General features: G+C 42.5%; 1 protein-coding gene across 5 annotated transcripts in view; it reads right to left on the bottom strand.

The window, feature by feature from the left end:
* Nucleotides 1-17,261, bottom strand: part of LOC121490030 (protein FAM169B-like) — a 101,505-nt gene that overhangs the window by 9,164 nt on the left and 75,080 nt on the right. For all 5 annotated transcript variants that reach the window (XM_041753588.1, XM_041753590.1, XM_041753586.1 and 2 more), the window contains exons 6-7: nucleotides 3,603-3,785; nucleotides 26-157 (exon numbers count right to left, since the gene is read on the bottom strand). In XM_041753588.1, coding sequence (XP_041609522.1) covers nucleotides 26-157; nucleotides 3,603-3,785 — 315 coding nt within the window. The remainder of the gene's footprint in view (nucleotides 1-25; nucleotides 158-3,602; nucleotides 3,786-17,261) is intronic.

The raw sequence follows: 17,261 nt of genomic DNA, 5'->3' as shown, positions 1-17,261 counted from the left end.
GGGCACGTCGTTCCCCGGGACTCACAGTCTGGAAGCTGGGCCTGCTGCCGCCGAACCTTCAGCCAGATGCTGCCTCGCTGGCCCCAGGCTCCGGGGGGCTCCACCTCCCACAGGCGCCCCCGCTCCTCCGGATGGGCCTCCAGAAACTTCCTGCAGACTGAGGATGCGCACGTGTCGGCCGGAAGGCCCGCCCCCCCCCCCCCCGCGGCCTCTTCCGGTTCCTGCCGCGGCCCTGCCCGCCGCGCCCTGGCTGCCCGCGCTGATCCCGCTGCGCGCGAACCACGTCCTGCTCCGGCTGCCACGTGCTCCCGCTTCCGTCCACCCCGTCTTAGCCGGGGTCGCTGTAACAATGCGTCCCACCCCGGGCAAGGGGGCTTCACCGACAGACCTAAGCTGCCTCACTGTGGGGGACAGAAGCCCCACATCCAGGTGACCACAGGGGCTCGCAGAGGGCTGCCTGGTTCCTGTGCCCGCACGTGGTCGTCCCTCGGTGTCTGTCCCGGGCCCCTCTTCTAAAGAAGAACCTCTTCTTACCAGTCTACTGGATCAGGGCCCCACTCCTATGAGCTCACTTAATCTTACTACCTCCACATACAGTCACTTGGGAGGGGGCAGGGGAGGCTTCAACATAAGACGTGGGGGGACCCCAGTTGAGCCCACAGCATCACCCTACACTGTCCTCTCAGGCACTGCCCTTCCTCCGAGCCTCGCCGGCTCTCCCCTCTAACAGACCCTTCCAGTGCATCCCCTGTGGATGCCTTGATTCCAGAGTCACCTCAAGGCTTAGAAACTTTTATGTCCACGTTCACAGGGTGAGCGTTTTTCACTTGGCAGTGAAATCCTGAATCCAGCCAAAGGGGAAGCTGCTTGCTCCTGGTCCTGCAGGTGTCGGTGGGGGCAGCATCGGCCCGCTCCTAATATTTCCCAGCCCAGGGCAACTGCACAGATGGAAACCTCCAGAGCATGACACTAAGTATTCCGAAAGTGTAAGCCAAGCTAGCAGAGTGCTAGATAGAATGATCTGCTTTCCCATCTTGACAAATATAACTTCATAATAACAGGGAAAGCTAGTTTCAAATTTAGAATTCTTGGACTCCTTGGAGTTTTGCACCAGAATGTAGCAATACCAAGAGAGCTGGCCCCCTGAAGGCAGCCCACCTGCTTCCCTTCCTACCCCAGCGCCACACACATACACCCAGCAAGGGGTCTGTGCATACAAGTGTGGACACCACGCCCATACTCCATCCACCCCATCAATGGCTGTCCCTGGGATCTAAAGATAGGCAAACTGGTGTCATGGTCCACCCTTAAGTGCATAGATCCAGGGATGGAGTCCACTCCGGCCTTCAGCACCACTGGCAGGAAACCCAGGGTCCTGGTACCTTGAGTCAGCTTAGAAGGCATTGCCTGGACCAGGTAGGAATACCCTCTTGGGCCCACAGACCCCTTTATACCATGGAGAAAGACACAGCTGCAAGAGGCTCTAAAGCATGGGGCCATGGGCAGAGGAGTCCCTCTTGTCCATTCAAAGAACAAGACTGTGCTCAATAAAAGTCAGTGAAGCATGCAGTCAGTGCACCTGCACCCAATCTTGAGCCTCCAGCAGCTTCTTTCTCCACTGTCTACCTGTTCACCTATGTGCCCAGATACAGCCAGGGGTGATATAAAAGCCTGAGGCCCCAGCATGCTCAGTTAGACAGCTGAAACCCCAAAGACAAATAGCATGCTTCAGAATCAGCACCTTCATATCTTCTTTCTCTGCAGGGCAGAAACAGAGAAGGAAAAACAGGGATCCACAGAACCCTGCAAAGGTCTTAGCAGTGCTGCTGGGGCAGCCCCCAGTCCTTGGAGCCCGCTATTCCCCTAGGGAAAGCTGAGGAGGCTGCCCTGGGAGGCCAATGTACTCAAGCAAAGGTCTCAGAGCTGAAGCAAAAATAAGGAGGGGTGGAGGGCACCTGGGTGACTCAGTCATTGTATGTAAGTGTATGCCTTCAGCTCAGGTCATGATCCCAGGGACCTGATGGTCCTTCTCAGTGGGGAGCCTGCCTCTGCTACTCTCCCTGCATGTGCTCTATTTCTCAAATAAATAAAACCTTTAAAAAAAAAAAAAAAAAAGGAGAGGAACACAAAGGACAGGCATTTGGACAGAGAACCAGCTGCCTAGGTTCTGGAACTTTCCAATACCTCGAAGTGAGCAATACAGAGCAGAAAGCCTGGAATGCTCTCTGCAGAAATTCACAGATCTTCAAAGTTTTTCCAAAGAGTTTGGAAATACAAAGAAATGACTAAATCTACTTGAAAATAGGTTTCACCTCCTTTTCTTGAGAGCAACAGAAACTTCCTTACTTTTCCTACTTTGTCTCTCTTATCTGTCATTCCTATATGATAATGGCACTGGATCCGAAAACATCTGTATGACAAGAAGTATAACAGAACCCAATGCGAGGTAGGTGTGCTTCATGGGAGTGGTGGGGTGCAAAGGGACCCTGGGGAGATGCTCACCAGAATCTACCCCTCTTACAGACATGGAATGTGATGCTTCACATCAGAGCTTTCTTCATTTCCTCTGACAAGTATTTATAAAGATTTCTCTTCCAGAATGTAGAAAGGGATTGTGACAGTTCATTTTAAGTTTCAACTTGACTGAGCCAGGGGTGTCCAGATATTTGGTCCAACATTATTCTGAGAGTGTTTATGAAGATGTTTTGGATGAGATCAGCATGAGACAGTAGACTGAGTGAAGCAGATTGCCTTCCCTCATTGGGTGGGCCTCTTCCCATCAGTTGAAGGCCTGAATACAGAACAAAAAGACTAAACCTCCCACAAGAGGGAACTCCTCCTGCCTGTTGAGCTGGGACATCGATCTTTTACTGCCTTTGGATTTAAACCAAAAAGTTTTTGTTGGCTTTTCTTGGGTCTGGAGCCTGCTGGCACTTGGACTGTTATGACACTACCAGCTCTCCTGAATCTCTTGCTTGCTAAATGTGGATCTTGAGAGTCTCAGTCTCCACACTATTGTAAGCCAACTCATAATAAATCTCTTCTCTCTACATACATACAGCCTATTGGTTCTGTTTCTCCAGGGAAAGAGAAAGTACAGGGACTCAGTAGGTTGAGAATGGAAAGGGGGACTGTCTCTATAGGGAGAGCTACAGAGGTGCTTGGGGGCTCAGTGCAGTCAGAGCCTGCCTTTGCACTCCAGCTGCCCTCCCAGCTGAAGTTCCTGTGATCCCTTGCAGCTTCTAGTTGAAAGGACAAAGTCATGGGCTCTAAGTTTCAAGTGAAAGAGCAAAGATCCTCTGAGCACCCAGCAGCAATCAGCAGCACAGGTACACTTCTCTGGATTCTGCTTCTCTTGACATTGTGTGACTTCTTTGTTATTATCTCTAAATCCAGTTATTTCTCAGACTGAGAAGGGCTCACCCTTTGTGATACAGCATAAAGTCTCATCTGTGCTGAAGCAATGGGAGATTTCTTGAGGGGGAGAGAAAACCCACATGCTGAGAGTGCCAAGGAACCTCCTCCGCACGATCACCTAGAATGCACCTGTGTTATCCATCACCGTTACCCCAGCACTTCCACCTGATACAAGGTGGGTTTACCTTGGTACATGGCAGGAGAAATTGGCCAACTGACACCCAGGGCCTCGTCCTCTCGGAATGTCTCACAAAAGTCCTGCAGCATGGCCATGCCCAGGCCTTGGCGACGGTAAGTCCTCCTGACAAACACAGTGTCGAAGACCGGCAGCAGGTAGCATGCACCCGTGCCATCACCACACAGGCTGCCTGCAGGGGAAGGAAGTGACATGCATTGTTCCCAGACTTGCACCAAGCCACCAGGACCCTGCGGGACTCCTGCACAGCTGGGCATGGATACCACTTGGATGAAGGGCTCACATCACTAAACAACAGATCATCCCAAACCACCAGTTCTCCAGCTGGCTGATCAGCCCACATGTTACTGATTGCTGGGAGTACAGCCACCAGACTACTGCACTGAAATGAAAAGCAAACCCAGGTGAATGCACCATTCATGCACCCAAGACCCTCAGATTCCTCCCTCACCATTCACAGTTCACAGAGACATTGAAGTCAGTGAGGAGCATCTGGGTGACATCAAAATTCTCCATGAACCCAGGGATGATGGGCTGGGAGACCCACCTAACACATCTGTTAGGGCATGGACTTGTTTTGATAACAAAGGGTCATCATGTCCTACTAAGGCAAAGTACATCTACCCTGAATAGACTCAGTCCTGTTTCCCCTACAGCAAAAGTGACCTTACTACAGCAGAGCAAGAGAGGTGGCAGTTGGCACCCTTCCCATTTTTCCACCCTGAACTCAACTTCCCTGCAACCAGCACCAGTGCCAGCACAGTTACTGTTTGTACCATGGGAGCTGAATCTTATAGCCAGTTGCCTCTGTCATCACCCTAACCAGATAATGACTGCTGCACGGAGCCTACTACATCACTTTTCTCACTTCCGAACTGCACAAGTGCCTGTGTCCTAGATGCATTAAAGTCCTGGAAAAGAAGTATGTAGCATATCAGCTCCTATTGGAAGAAGGGGATTGTCCCTGCCAAGATTCAGAAGGTGGGTAATTTCACAAACAAATAAACAAACAAAAACAAACAAAAAAGACTCTAATTCTAATCAGCCAGACTGAGTTGTAGAGGTACATGCTATTATAGTAACTGGTTGTAAAAATGGCCACAATTACTCCCCTTCCTATATCCACATCCCTTTACATGTGGTTCTGAAGCACCTGCCATCAAGAAATGGGATCTGGCCTTGTAGGATCCAGTGCCCTTCCTTTCTCTCTCATATCCCTGCCACTCACCTCAATAACAAACGTGGACTAGCCTGTCACCATGAAAGAACCATGACCCAGGTACCCTTGTGTTCCCAGCAAACATCTTGCTACCCCCAAGAAGCCTGATGGCCACCCAGCTGAAACCCCATGGAAACTGTCAATCAAAAGATTAGTCAGTTTTGTGGCCAAAGTGAATGAATGAATAAATAATCTGTAGCCAGTGATCAACACCACCCAATTCACTTGAGATGGCAATTGTAGAGTATTTGAATTTCACCCTTGGTGTTCTTGAAATGATAATACAAATTTGGGTTGGAATTCTGTAACTTCCAACTGTTATAGATGATGAGAACAACATTCCCCAAATGGAAAGTCCTCCAAAGCTGAGAAGGTTTAAAATTAAATAAAAATATAATTTCATTCACAATAGCTTTTAAAAAGTCATTTTTAGGAATATATTTAACAAACAAAGCCTTGAATACTGAAAAACTACAAAACATTGTGGAGGAAAATTAAATAAAATCTAAATAAGTGGAGACACTTCATGTTCATGGATTGGATGACTCAATACTGTTAAGATGGCAACTCTTCCCAAACTGGCCTGTAAGTTCAATGCCAGTCCTACCAAAATCCTAGAAGGCATTTTTTTGTAAGAGAGAGAGAGAGAGAAGGCAGAGGGAGAGGAAGAGAGAGACTCTTTTTTTTTTTTAATTTTTTTATTTATTTATGATAGTCACAGAGAGAGAGAGAGAGAGGCAGAGACACAGGCAGAGGGAGAAGCAGGCTCCATGCACCGGGAGCCCGACGTGGGATTCGATCCCAGGTCTCCAGGATCGCGCCCTGGGCCAAAGGCAGGCGTCAAACCACTGCGCCACCCAGGGATCCTGAGAGAGAGTCTTAATCAGGCTCTACGCCCAGCCCAGAGTCCAACATGGGGCTCTATCTCATGACCCTGAGATCATGACCTGAGTTGAAATCAAGAGTCAGGGATCCCTGGGTGGCTCAGCGGTTAAGCATCTGCCTTCGGCCCACGGCATGATCCTGGAGTCCAGGGATCAAGTCCCATATTGGGCTCCCTGCATGGAGCCTGCTTCTCCCTCAGCCTGTGTCTCTGCCTCTCTCTCTCTCTCTCTCTCTCTCTCTCTCTCTCTCTCTCTCTCTCTCTCTGTCTTTCATGAATAAATAAATAAAATCTTTAAAAAAAAAAAAGAAATCAAGAGTCAGACACTTAACCAACTAAGCCATCCGGGCACCCCATCAGTAGGCATTTTTGGGGACAGGGATAAGCTGATATTAAAATTAACATGAAATGCAAAGTCTCTACAATAAGCAACCCAGCTCTGAAAAAGAAGAGTAAAGTTGGAGGTTTTATACTACCCAATTTCAAGGCTTCTTATAAAATCAAGGCAAACAAGTCAGTGAGATACTGGTGCAAGGATAGGCATGTTTTTCAGGGGAACATAAATGAGTCTAGAAATAAACTCTTTTACTTTGAACTTCAACAAAGGTGCCCTTTTCAAATGAGGTAAAGATAGTCTTTTCAAGAAATGGTAGTGGGATGACTGGATAGCAATAATTTTAAAAAAAAAAAATTTAAGGGAAGAAGAAGCTAGCATAGAACAAAGCCCAGAATTAGACTCACACAAATATAGTCAATTGATCTCTGACAAAGGAGCAAAGTAAAGTCAATGATAAAAGGACAGTTCCAGTAAGTGATACTAGACAACTGGATATCTACATGAAAAAACAAAATCTAGACACAGACCTTAAACACTTCAAAAATTTTAACTTAAAATGAATGACAGACATAAATGAAAAACACAAAACTATAAAACTCCTAAAAAATAACACAAGAGAATATCTAGATGACCTTGGGTTTCGCAATAAAATTTTTACATACAACACAAAAGGCCCTATTCATGAAAAAAAAAACCTGATAAGCTGAATGTCATTAAAATTAAAATTTGCTGCTCTGTGAAAGACCATGTCAAAAGAATAAAAATGCAAGGCACAAACAGGGGAAGAGTATTTCCAAAAGACTTGTTTGCCTGATAAAGGACTGTTATCCAAAATATACAAAGAACTTTTAAAAACTCTACAGTAAGAAAACAAACAATTTGATTAAAAAGTGGACCAAAGGGACACCTGGGTGGCTCAGCGGTTGAGCATCTACCTTCGGCTCAGGTTGTGATACTGGTGTTCCGGGATTGAGTCCCACATCAGGCTCCTTACATGGAGGCCGCTTCTCCCTCTGCCTATGTCTCTGCCCCTCTCTCTGTGTCTCTGATGAATAAATAAATAAATCTTTTTTTTTAAGTGGGCCAAAAATTTTAAAAGACACCTCATCAAATAAGGTATAGATACAGCAGGGAAGCATATCAAAAGATGCTCCAGGGACACCTGGGTAGCTCAGTGGTTTAGCGCCTACCTTTGGCTCTGGATATAATCCCGGAGTTCCGGGATCAAGTCCCACATCAGGCTCCCCGCATGGAGCCTGCTTCTCTCTCTGCCTGTGTCTCTGCCTCTCTCTGTTTCTCTCATGAATAAATAAATAAAATCTTAAAAAAAAAAAGATGCTCCACACTATACATTATCAGGTAAATGCAAATTAAACCAACAAGATATCGCGGCACACCTAATAGAGTGGCCAAATTCCAGAACACTGTCAAAAACAAATGCTGGTGGAGAAATAGGACCTCTCATTCACTATTGATAGGAATGCAAAATGGTACAGTAACTCTGGATGGCAGCTTGATAATTTTTACAAGAGTAAACATATTCATACCATATGATCCATGAAATTGTGCTCCAAAAGGAGTTGAGAACTTATGTCTACGCAAATGTTCATGGCACCTATAATTGCCAAAACTTGGAAGCAACCAAGGTATCCTTCAATATGTGAATGGATAAATAAACTATGGTACATCCAGATAATGGAATATTATTCAGGGCTAAAAAGAAAAAAGCTATCAAGCCACAAAAAGACATAGAGAAATATTGAGGCATATTACTCAGAGAGAAACCAACTGAAAAGTCTATATACCATAAAATTACACCAATTAATGACATTCTGAAAAGGGCAGAAACATAAAGGCAGTGAAAGGATCAGTGGTTGTCAAAGGGTTCTGGGAGGGAGACATGAGGAACACAGAGATTTTTAGGGAAGTGAAGCTATTCTGTATGAAGCTACAAGGGTAGATAAATGTCACTATACATCCATCAAAATCCATAGAATATACAACACAAAGAATGAACCCTAATGTAAACTATAGTCAATAATAATGTATCTTTCTGTACTGCATTGTTTCTCCCCAAGATTCTTACATTGAAGCCCAACTCCTAGTACCTAGGAATGTGGCTGTTTTTGGAGACAGGGACTTCAAGTGGTGATGAAGTCAAAGAGAGGTGACTTCACATTTCGAGTGAGCTCACATCCAATCTTATGAGTGTCTTTAGAAGAAGAAATTTGGACACACAGAGAAGTGCACACCCAGAGGAAAGACCATGTGAGGACACAGATAGAAGCAGCATCTGCAAGCTAAGGTGAGAGGCCTCAGAAGAAACCAAACCTGATCTTGGACTTCCAGTCTCAAAAACTGTGAGAAAACTACTTTCTGTTGTTTGAACCATCCAGTCTGCGGTATTTTGTTACAGCAGCCCTAGCCAACTAATAGGTGTATCAATACTGGTTATGAATTTTGACAAATGTACTGCACTAATGCAATATGTTAATAATACAGTAGTGTGTGTGTGTGTGTGTGTGCGTGTAAAAGAGTGGAAGGATAGAGGAGAACTCTCTATACTTTGTCCTCAATTTTTCTATAAACCTAAAACTACCCTAAAAACAAAGCCTATTAAGGTAATAGGTATTTTTTAAAAATTAAGTTGAATGCTTACCTCACATCATATACAAAAATTAATTTAGGGTGAACTGAGGCACAAACAGAAGTTAAAACTATAAAGCTTTCAGAAGAAAATCTTCAAGACCTCAGGTTAGTCAGGGAGTTCTTAAATTTAATACCAGAAGCACAATCAATTGACAAATATGATTTCATCAAAATTAACTTTTGTACTTCAACATTAGACTGGAAGAAAATGTTTACCAATCACATTTCTGACTATATAAATGACTATCCAGACTATATGAAAAACTCTTATAACAAAATAAAAGCAACCAATTAAAAATGGACAGATGATCTGAACAGATACTTCTTCAAAAAAGACAAACAAATGGTTAATAATCAGCGAAAAGACAATCATTAGCCATTAGGAAAATGAAAATTAAAACCACAATGAAATGCTACTTTTGACCTACTAAAAAATGGCTCTAGTCAAGAAGACAAGCATTAGTAAGTGTTGACAAGATGTGGAGAAACTGAAACCATCACATAATGCTGATGGGAATGTATAATGTTAAAGCCACTTTGTCAAATCTGACAGTTTCTTAAAGTTAAACATATGCTTATCAGATGACCCAACAATTCTATTCCTAGGAAGCTAATATTTGCTACAATTTGGATGAACCTCAAAAACATTAAGTAAAACAAGCCAGACACAAAAGACCAAATATTGTATCATTCCATTTAGATGAAATGCCTGGGAGAGGCAAATTGATTGAGACAGCAGACTGGGGGTTGCCTAGAGCTGGGGAGGAAACAGAGATGGACAGCAAGCAGGCAACTTTTGGGGGGTGATGTAAATATCTAAAATCTAGATGGTGGTGATGGTTACACAACCCTCTAAATTTCTTAGAAATCACTTCCCATTGGCAAATTTTATGGGGTGTAAATTATACCTCAACAAAATTGATTTTTAAAAGATACGATGAATTATACTAAAATTACTGTATTGGGGGTACCTGACTGGCTCAGCGGGTCAAGCATCTGTCTTTGGTTTCAGCTCAGATCATGATCTCAGGGTTGTGAAATGGAGCACCTCATCAGGCTCCACACCCAGCAAGGAGTCTGCTTCAGATTCTTTGTCCCTCACCCTCCCTCCCCATCTCTCCCTGCTCACATATTCTCTCTCTCTCTAAAATAAATAAATAAAATATATTGTTTTAAGATTTTATTTATTTATTCATGAGAGACAGAGACAGAGAGAAAGAGAGACAGGCAGAGGGAGAAGCAGGCTCTATGCAAGGAGCCTGACATGGGACTCGATCCCGGGTCTCCAGGATCAGGCCCTGGGCTCAAAACGGCACTAAACTGCTGAGCCACCCAGGCTGCCCTAAAATAAATAAATAAAATATTTAAATAAATAGGTAAATAATAAAAATAAAATTGTTTTGAAATTATATGAAAAAGATACAACCAAGTGTAAAAGAGGAAAAATAGTAACTTTACAGAGGAGAAACCTGTCAGATGCCCCCCTGAGTGACTGGAGTGAGCATCGCCAATAGTAATATTGGTATCATATACCTTCACATATGATGTGAGCATGTGAGGACAAGGACACTTCCCTTTCCCCCCAAACCCATATCCCAGTCTAATCATGAGAAAATATCAGACATACTAAATTAAAGGACATTCCACAAATCTCCTGACCAGTACTCCTCAAAAGTGTCCAGGTCATGAAAGACAAGGAGAACAAAGAAATGGATCACATATGGGACAACAAGACAACAAGATATGAAAACTACATGCAATGTGGTATCCTGCCTGGATCAAACCCTGTAAGAGAAAATGGACCTTGCTGAAAAATTAACCAATGTTAATTTCTTAGGTTTGATCCATGTACTTTGGGGACCACTTACATAACCACTGATCATATAAAACATTTACCAGTAGGGGGAGGTAGGTGAAGGGTATAACAGGAACTCTGAAATATCTTTGCAAATCCTCTATAAATTAAAAATTATTTCAAAATAAAAAGCTGGGGGAGAGGGAGGGCAGAAGAAACAAAAGCACTCCACCAGTCCTTTCTAAAAGCTAATTACATCATCAGGTTAGTCGAATAAAATCTATCTTCTAAAATCAATTCCCAGGGCACCTGGATGGCTCAGTAGGTTAAATGTCTGCCTTCAGCTCAGGTCATGATCCTGAGTCCTGGGATCAAGCCCCAAGCTGGACTCTCTGCTCAGCAGCAGAGTCTGCTTCTCCCTCTCCCTCTGCCCTTACCCCCGTTCCCGCTCTCTCTCTCTCTCTCTCTCTCACTCTCTCAAAAATAAAATAAAACCTTTAAAATCAATTCTCAAAGCCAGAGAATTGGCTTTTTAATACAGTTATCAATTAACCGTAATAAGAATATTATGTGATTATGAACAGGGGCAGAGGCAATGAGCTGGCTGCATGCCAACAGACTCTTCACTCATAATGAGAACATAAAATCCAAGGAAATCATATCACATAGCATGGAATGGTTGGGAAGATTCCCAGTAATTATCTCATTCGTTATACCCATTTTACAGACATGGCAACTGACAGGGTCAAGAAAGATTGTTGACAGGGTCAACAAACAACATCAACAACAACAAACACGGAGAGAACAAAGGGCTTGGCTCCCTTCTGTCCATGTAACAACTGCCCTACTGCCTCTCATCAACTCACAGTGAGTCTGTTGATCCCAGAGCAAACTCAGACCAGCCCACACCACCAAAGTAGCTGGTGGCAGAACTAAACCAAGAACCAAGACCTCCTGTCCTTTCTTCTTCTTTGTCTGCTTTGTGTCCAAAGTTACCTTCAGTGATTATACAAGTTGTCTATACCTAACAACACTTAGAAGATTAAATCATATTCCAGATGTGCACTGTTCAAAATCGAAACAAAGATGCAATCTCTCAGGCAAATTTAAATATCCAGAAAGGTCTTTTACCTGAGGATAATTGATCCTGGAAAGAAAGGTCACCGGAACAGATCCATGGAGACCACAATTCATAGAAAATGGTGGTGATAAAACAAAAACAGACAGACAAAACTATGGTAAAGCACAAACCAGTCAGAATGTTCAATCCATGAGGCTATACCAGGGTGAACTTGCTAAACTGACAGCAGCATGAGATCATTCTTACCATAAATGCTGATAGGAAATAAACAGGAAAAGCTGAAAGTTAATAAGCCAAGCATCAGAATTTAAAGGACTGAAAAAGAACAGAAGAGAAACCCAAAGAAAATAAAGGGAAGGAGACAAGGAGGATAGAAATTAATAAAATAGAAAACGAAAATACAACATAAAGGATTCTTTAAAATGTCAAGAGTTGCTAAAGTAAGAATGAATACACCATACATCAAGCACATTAGGAATTAAAATAAAGATACCACTATAGATGTGGCAGAGATTTCAAAGGCAAGAATATAACTCTACACCGATAAACTTGAAAACAGACAAAAAGGACAAATTCCTAGAACAATACAAACCACCAAAATTGGCTCATAAAAAAAACAGAAAGACTAACCTGTCCTATGAGCATCAAAACATGAAATCAGTGATTTAAACCTCTCTCACACTGAATGCCACAGGCCAGGCGGCTTTAGATAGAAGTTTTACTAACCTTCCAAGGAAAGTATTCCAGAGAACAGAAAAGGAGAATATTCTCCATCTTAGTCTATGAGGCTAACCTTTTAAGGAAAAAGAAAAAATAGCTAACAATAGGAAAAACAGGTAAATAACAGTAATTCTTGAACATAAGACAAAAACTTAGACCAACATTAACAAACTGAATTCAATAGAGTATACAAATTACCTTTGATCACTGTAAGGGGCTGGTTTCTCTGCTCACTACCCTGGCTGTTCTGGAGGAGATGCATAATCAATGAGGTATCTACGATGAAATTATGACTAAAAGGCATAAAATAACACGTGCATGATGAGGGCTTTGCCTTCAACAGCCTAGGAGGACTTGAAGAAGGAACCTCTGAGAGAAGGAGACAAAGCCTACCAAAGAATAAACAAGGGGATGCCAATAGGCTGCCCATTAAAAATATGCACCCCCAACAAAACACAGGAAAAGACAAGGAGAGTTATACCTCACAAAGACATTGAGTGAATTCTTGGAATACCTAAGACAGAAATCACAGATGGTGCACCACGGGAAAACGATAGCAACAGGCAGCCAGAAAGTAATGGAAGAAAGTGGATCTGCTTCAAAGAGAAAGATTTGTCAGGAAGAAGGTAAAACAGGCAGGTGGCAAGACAAAAGTCATAGTGTATTCCCACCACCGGCTGTTTTTGAGAACTAAGACCTGAGCACCAGGAAAGTTACAAGGTCCCAAGGCACAAAAGAACCAAGTGCCTGGCCAAAAGCAGTCCTGCTCCCAGTGCATTTCCTTTCACAAAGTAGCATTTGTGGGGCCTATGAAGCACCTGTCCAGGTTTGTCCTGCTAATCCCAAAGACAATATGTTGACCATGGCTGCCACAGATACTTGGCTCTGTGGAGCATTTTGAGAATAACTGCTCTAAAAATCCAAATTCAGGTCTCAGTTGGCAGTCCAAGAGATTAAGTTCAGAATAATAAACATATTTGGGATACTCCCAACCCATGGAAACCCAAAACAGAAACAGCTAGAAGCATTAACTTTTGCTAGCCTTTTGCTACAATCATACTACATGTGTGTGGTGAACCCAACGCACAAGGTCAGAACCAGACTCCCTTGGAATCTGGGGCAGTTGAACATCTATTCACAATACTAGTAAATGATCTGGATGTTCCTGACTTGCTCCCACTAAGAAGTATTGCTAACACCCATCTGCATAGAATCATTTTTTTAAAAAAGTATGAGACATTTAAGTTGTATTCATTGGAATAGGCACTGGCAAACTTTTTCTGTAAATTCCAGCCAGAAAATACTTTAGGCTTTAAGGGCAACCACTCATTTCTACAGTTGTACAAAATCAGCTGTGGACAATATGAGTGGATATGACTATGTTCCAATAAAAACTCTATTTACCAAAATAGGGGATGAGCAGAATTTGGCCAATGGGCCATAGTGGCCAATGCCTGCTCCAGAAAAACATCAATTTCACAGGTAGGACCTAAGTGTTTATAATACCTATTTGTAAAAATCATCTTTTCTCAAGAACTGAAAACAATGCATTAATGTGAATCATCCCAAAAGAGGATACATTTAGAGATAAGCATTAATTATATCATTTTTCTTCTAAAAGTTTCATTTCCTGGCATGTATTATTTTTGCCACTGTAAGAGGAATTTATGTATAAGGTGCCATGAAATTTGATTTATCTCTAAAATATTGGGGGAGGGAGCTTATCTGTTTAAAGAAATAACTTTGGCCAAGTTGACTTTATCTCGAGTTGTTAATGTAAGAAAATCTGTATCAGTAATTTACCTTCTTTGTAGATTATAGGAGAAAGAACTGCTCCAGCTCAACATTGTGCTATATTCTGCACATAATCCAGTCCATATGGCACAGAACATAGAAAAACTATAAAAGCAAAAGAAAACTATCAACAAATTATAGAACTAAGAGGAAAGTTTAGCAAGGTTAATGGATGTAAGATCAACACAGAAGAGATGAATGGCATTTCTATCTACAAGCAACAATTAGAAAATAGGCATTAAAATAAGATATTATTTCATAACCACAGGATCAGCAACCGCAAAAAATCAGGATGAGACCAATATTGATAAAGATGTGGAGCAAGAAAAATGCTCACCTTTTGCAGGTGACCATGTACATGTGTACAACCGTTTTGGGAGACAGCTGTGCATCCCCTGGGGAAGTGTGCTTCCACTACAGCTAGCAGTTCCTCTTCTAAATATACACTCTCAAGTGGTATTGCCCAAATGTTTTATCATTATCACCAACCTAAGGAGCCTTTTTAGACATTTTTTCCTACTACACATCCTCCGCTGTGCAGCAATGAAGGGCTGCCTGGTGGTTCTGACCAGAAGTATTCCAGGCCAGACTGAGACTTTACAAACAGGATTCTTCCATGGATTATTATGGGGTGTCTATCCAGCCTACAGTCCTTTAAAATTGCCCCTACCACAGCAATTAAAGAACGTCGGTTAAAGAACGAATGCTAGGTGGCCATATCTGGACCATGAACGCTAGCCCACCATCTACAATCAGCTGATCTAAAGGTGGACCCATGATCCACAAGAAACCAATCCACAGGCCAGCTGGACCAATCTGATTCTTTGGAGAGACTTGAAATGAAGTGAAATGAGGACCACAGTAGATCTTGGTTCTTTAAAGCAAGTACAGGGAGAGGCCAGATGGGCATTGTGGCAAACTAAAGTCAAGGTCAGGAAGAAGCAAGAGATATAAGTGAGTAAAGTTAGCAGGTCTACAAGGATGAGAATGTAGGAGCTGCTTGTGCACATCCCAGCATAAGAATCCAGGCTGCTCAGTTGGTTAAGGGTCTGCCTTTAGCTCAAGTCACAATCCTGGAGTCCTGGGATGAAGCCCCACATCAGGTTCCCTGCTCAGCAGAGAGCCCACTTCTCCCTCTCCCTCTGCTTCTCCTCCAGCTCATGCTCTCTTTCTATCCTGCACTCTCTCTCTAATAAATGAAATCTTAAAAAACAAAAAAAAAAAAAGAAAAAAGGAGAAGAAGAAAGAAAGAAAGAAAGAAAGAAAGGAAGGAAGGAAGGAAGGAAGGAAGGAAGGAAGGAAGGAAGGAAGGAAGGAAGAAAGAAAGAAAGAAAGAAAGAAAGAAAGAAAGAAAGAAAGAAAGAAAGAAAGAAAGAAAGAAGCCAGGCTACATCCCAGGCACTTCCCCCTGCACCTTCCAATACCCTGTCTTCAAGAGGACTTCCATTCCTCGCAAATAGTAATCCTTACTCATCCGGCAGCAATCAGAATGAACTCCCCAACTCATTCCACTTCTGCTAATGTTTCTGTTGAAGTCCAGAAGATGGCTTGAGGGGGTCCTGCCTGATAGGACCATACTGCAGGAGGTGCCTGTGGCACTGGACATCTGGGGGAGGGAAGAGCAGTAGCCCCCCTCACAGCTTCTACACCCCCTGATGAGCAGGGCAACCGAGGCCACTTTGAAGCTTCACTGCCATCTCACAGGTCACATGCCTGTCTGGATTGCAAATCACCTAATTTAATACTTTTAAGTGCCGCTCCCATTATTATGATTTGCATTAGTGCTAGAGCTTTCAGGAATCTGAAATACAAAGCTATTCTTTTTAGATTTTTATACAAAAGTAAAATACTTCTCAGCTCTGCCTTAAATTGGCCAACTCTCCACTTACCAGTCCAGTATGTTCTTCCTTTGAATGCTGACAGCTTTGTGGACTAGTGATTTGACAACAAAAGTTAAAGTAAAACTCATTAGTTTTGATTATCTAGGGAGAACTTCAACATAAAATAGTGAAATGGCTGAAGTGTCAATATTTCATAAGAAAGACAATTATTGAACAGTCAAATGAAGGGAGAAATTCAGACCAGCCTATTAAGAAAATGTTCCCAAAGAGAGAGTCTACCTGAAAAGACCTCATTCAATCTATACAAAGGCACCCACTTGTTTCAAACTAAATGTGCTCCTCAGCAATAAAGAGGCACAAACTACTGATCTACACATTGACTTGGATGAATAAAGGCATTATGCTGATTGAAAAGAGTCAGTCTCTAAGGATGCCTGGGTGGCTCAGTCGTTTGAACAGCTGGCTCTTGATTTCAGCTCAGGTCATGATCTCAGGATCCTGGGATCAAGCCCCCTGTTGGGCTCTGTACTCAGCATGGAGTCTGCTTGAGATTTTCCCCTCTCCCTTTGCCCCTCCCCTCTGCTCATGCTCTCTTTCTCTCTCTCTAAAATAAATAAAATCTTAAAAAAAAAAAAAAAAAGGAAAAGTCAGTCTCAAAAGCTTACAAACTATATGATTCCATTACAGGACAAAACGATAGTGATGGAAAACAAAAAGTGGTTGCCAGGGGTTTCAGGTGGCAGCCATGGGGTAGGAGATGCCTAGGGATAACACAAAGGAGGTTTTAGGGATGGTGGCTTTTATTCTGTATTTTAATTATGGTTGTACTTACATGAATCTATACATAGGTCAAAATTCATAGAACTGTATGGCCAAAAAAAAGGGTCAATTTTACTGTCTGAAAAATATTTTAAATACTTAAAAATATGTGCCAAAAATGCTCTTAGAAACTATGTACTCTTAAATAGGTGAATCCTGGTCCCTGTGTGATGAGTCTGCACATTTTATTTTCCTCTTAGAATGAAATTATACACTGTAGCCCAGCTTAAACTAAATTAACAGATATTCTGGATCAAAAGGATCTAAACTCACGAGGAAAAATTGTAATGATACAAAGTTGAGAAGTATGCCACGTGCTCTGCCCATATCCTCAGCATCAACACAAAAACACTGCATAATGCTGTGACAAGCACTGAAGAGCTGAGACTGAAGAAATATTAACTGTTCTGAATTACAAACTCCTCCTGTAGTCCGTTAAACCAACATATTCACCAGTGATTTTTCATAAACCATTGTGCAAATAGTAAAATATAATAAAATATATCTATA

The sequence above is a fragment of the Vulpes lagopus genome, chromosome 4, assembly GCF_018345385.1.
Source record: "Vulpes lagopus strain Blue_001 chromosome 4, ASM1834538v1, whole genome shotgun sequence".
Classification (NCBI taxonomy): Eukaryota; Metazoa; Chordata; class Mammalia; order Carnivora; family Canidae; genus Vulpes; species Vulpes lagopus.
The sequence above is the reverse complement of the archived record's forward strand: the minus strand, read 5'-3'. Positions and strand labels throughout refer to the sequence as shown.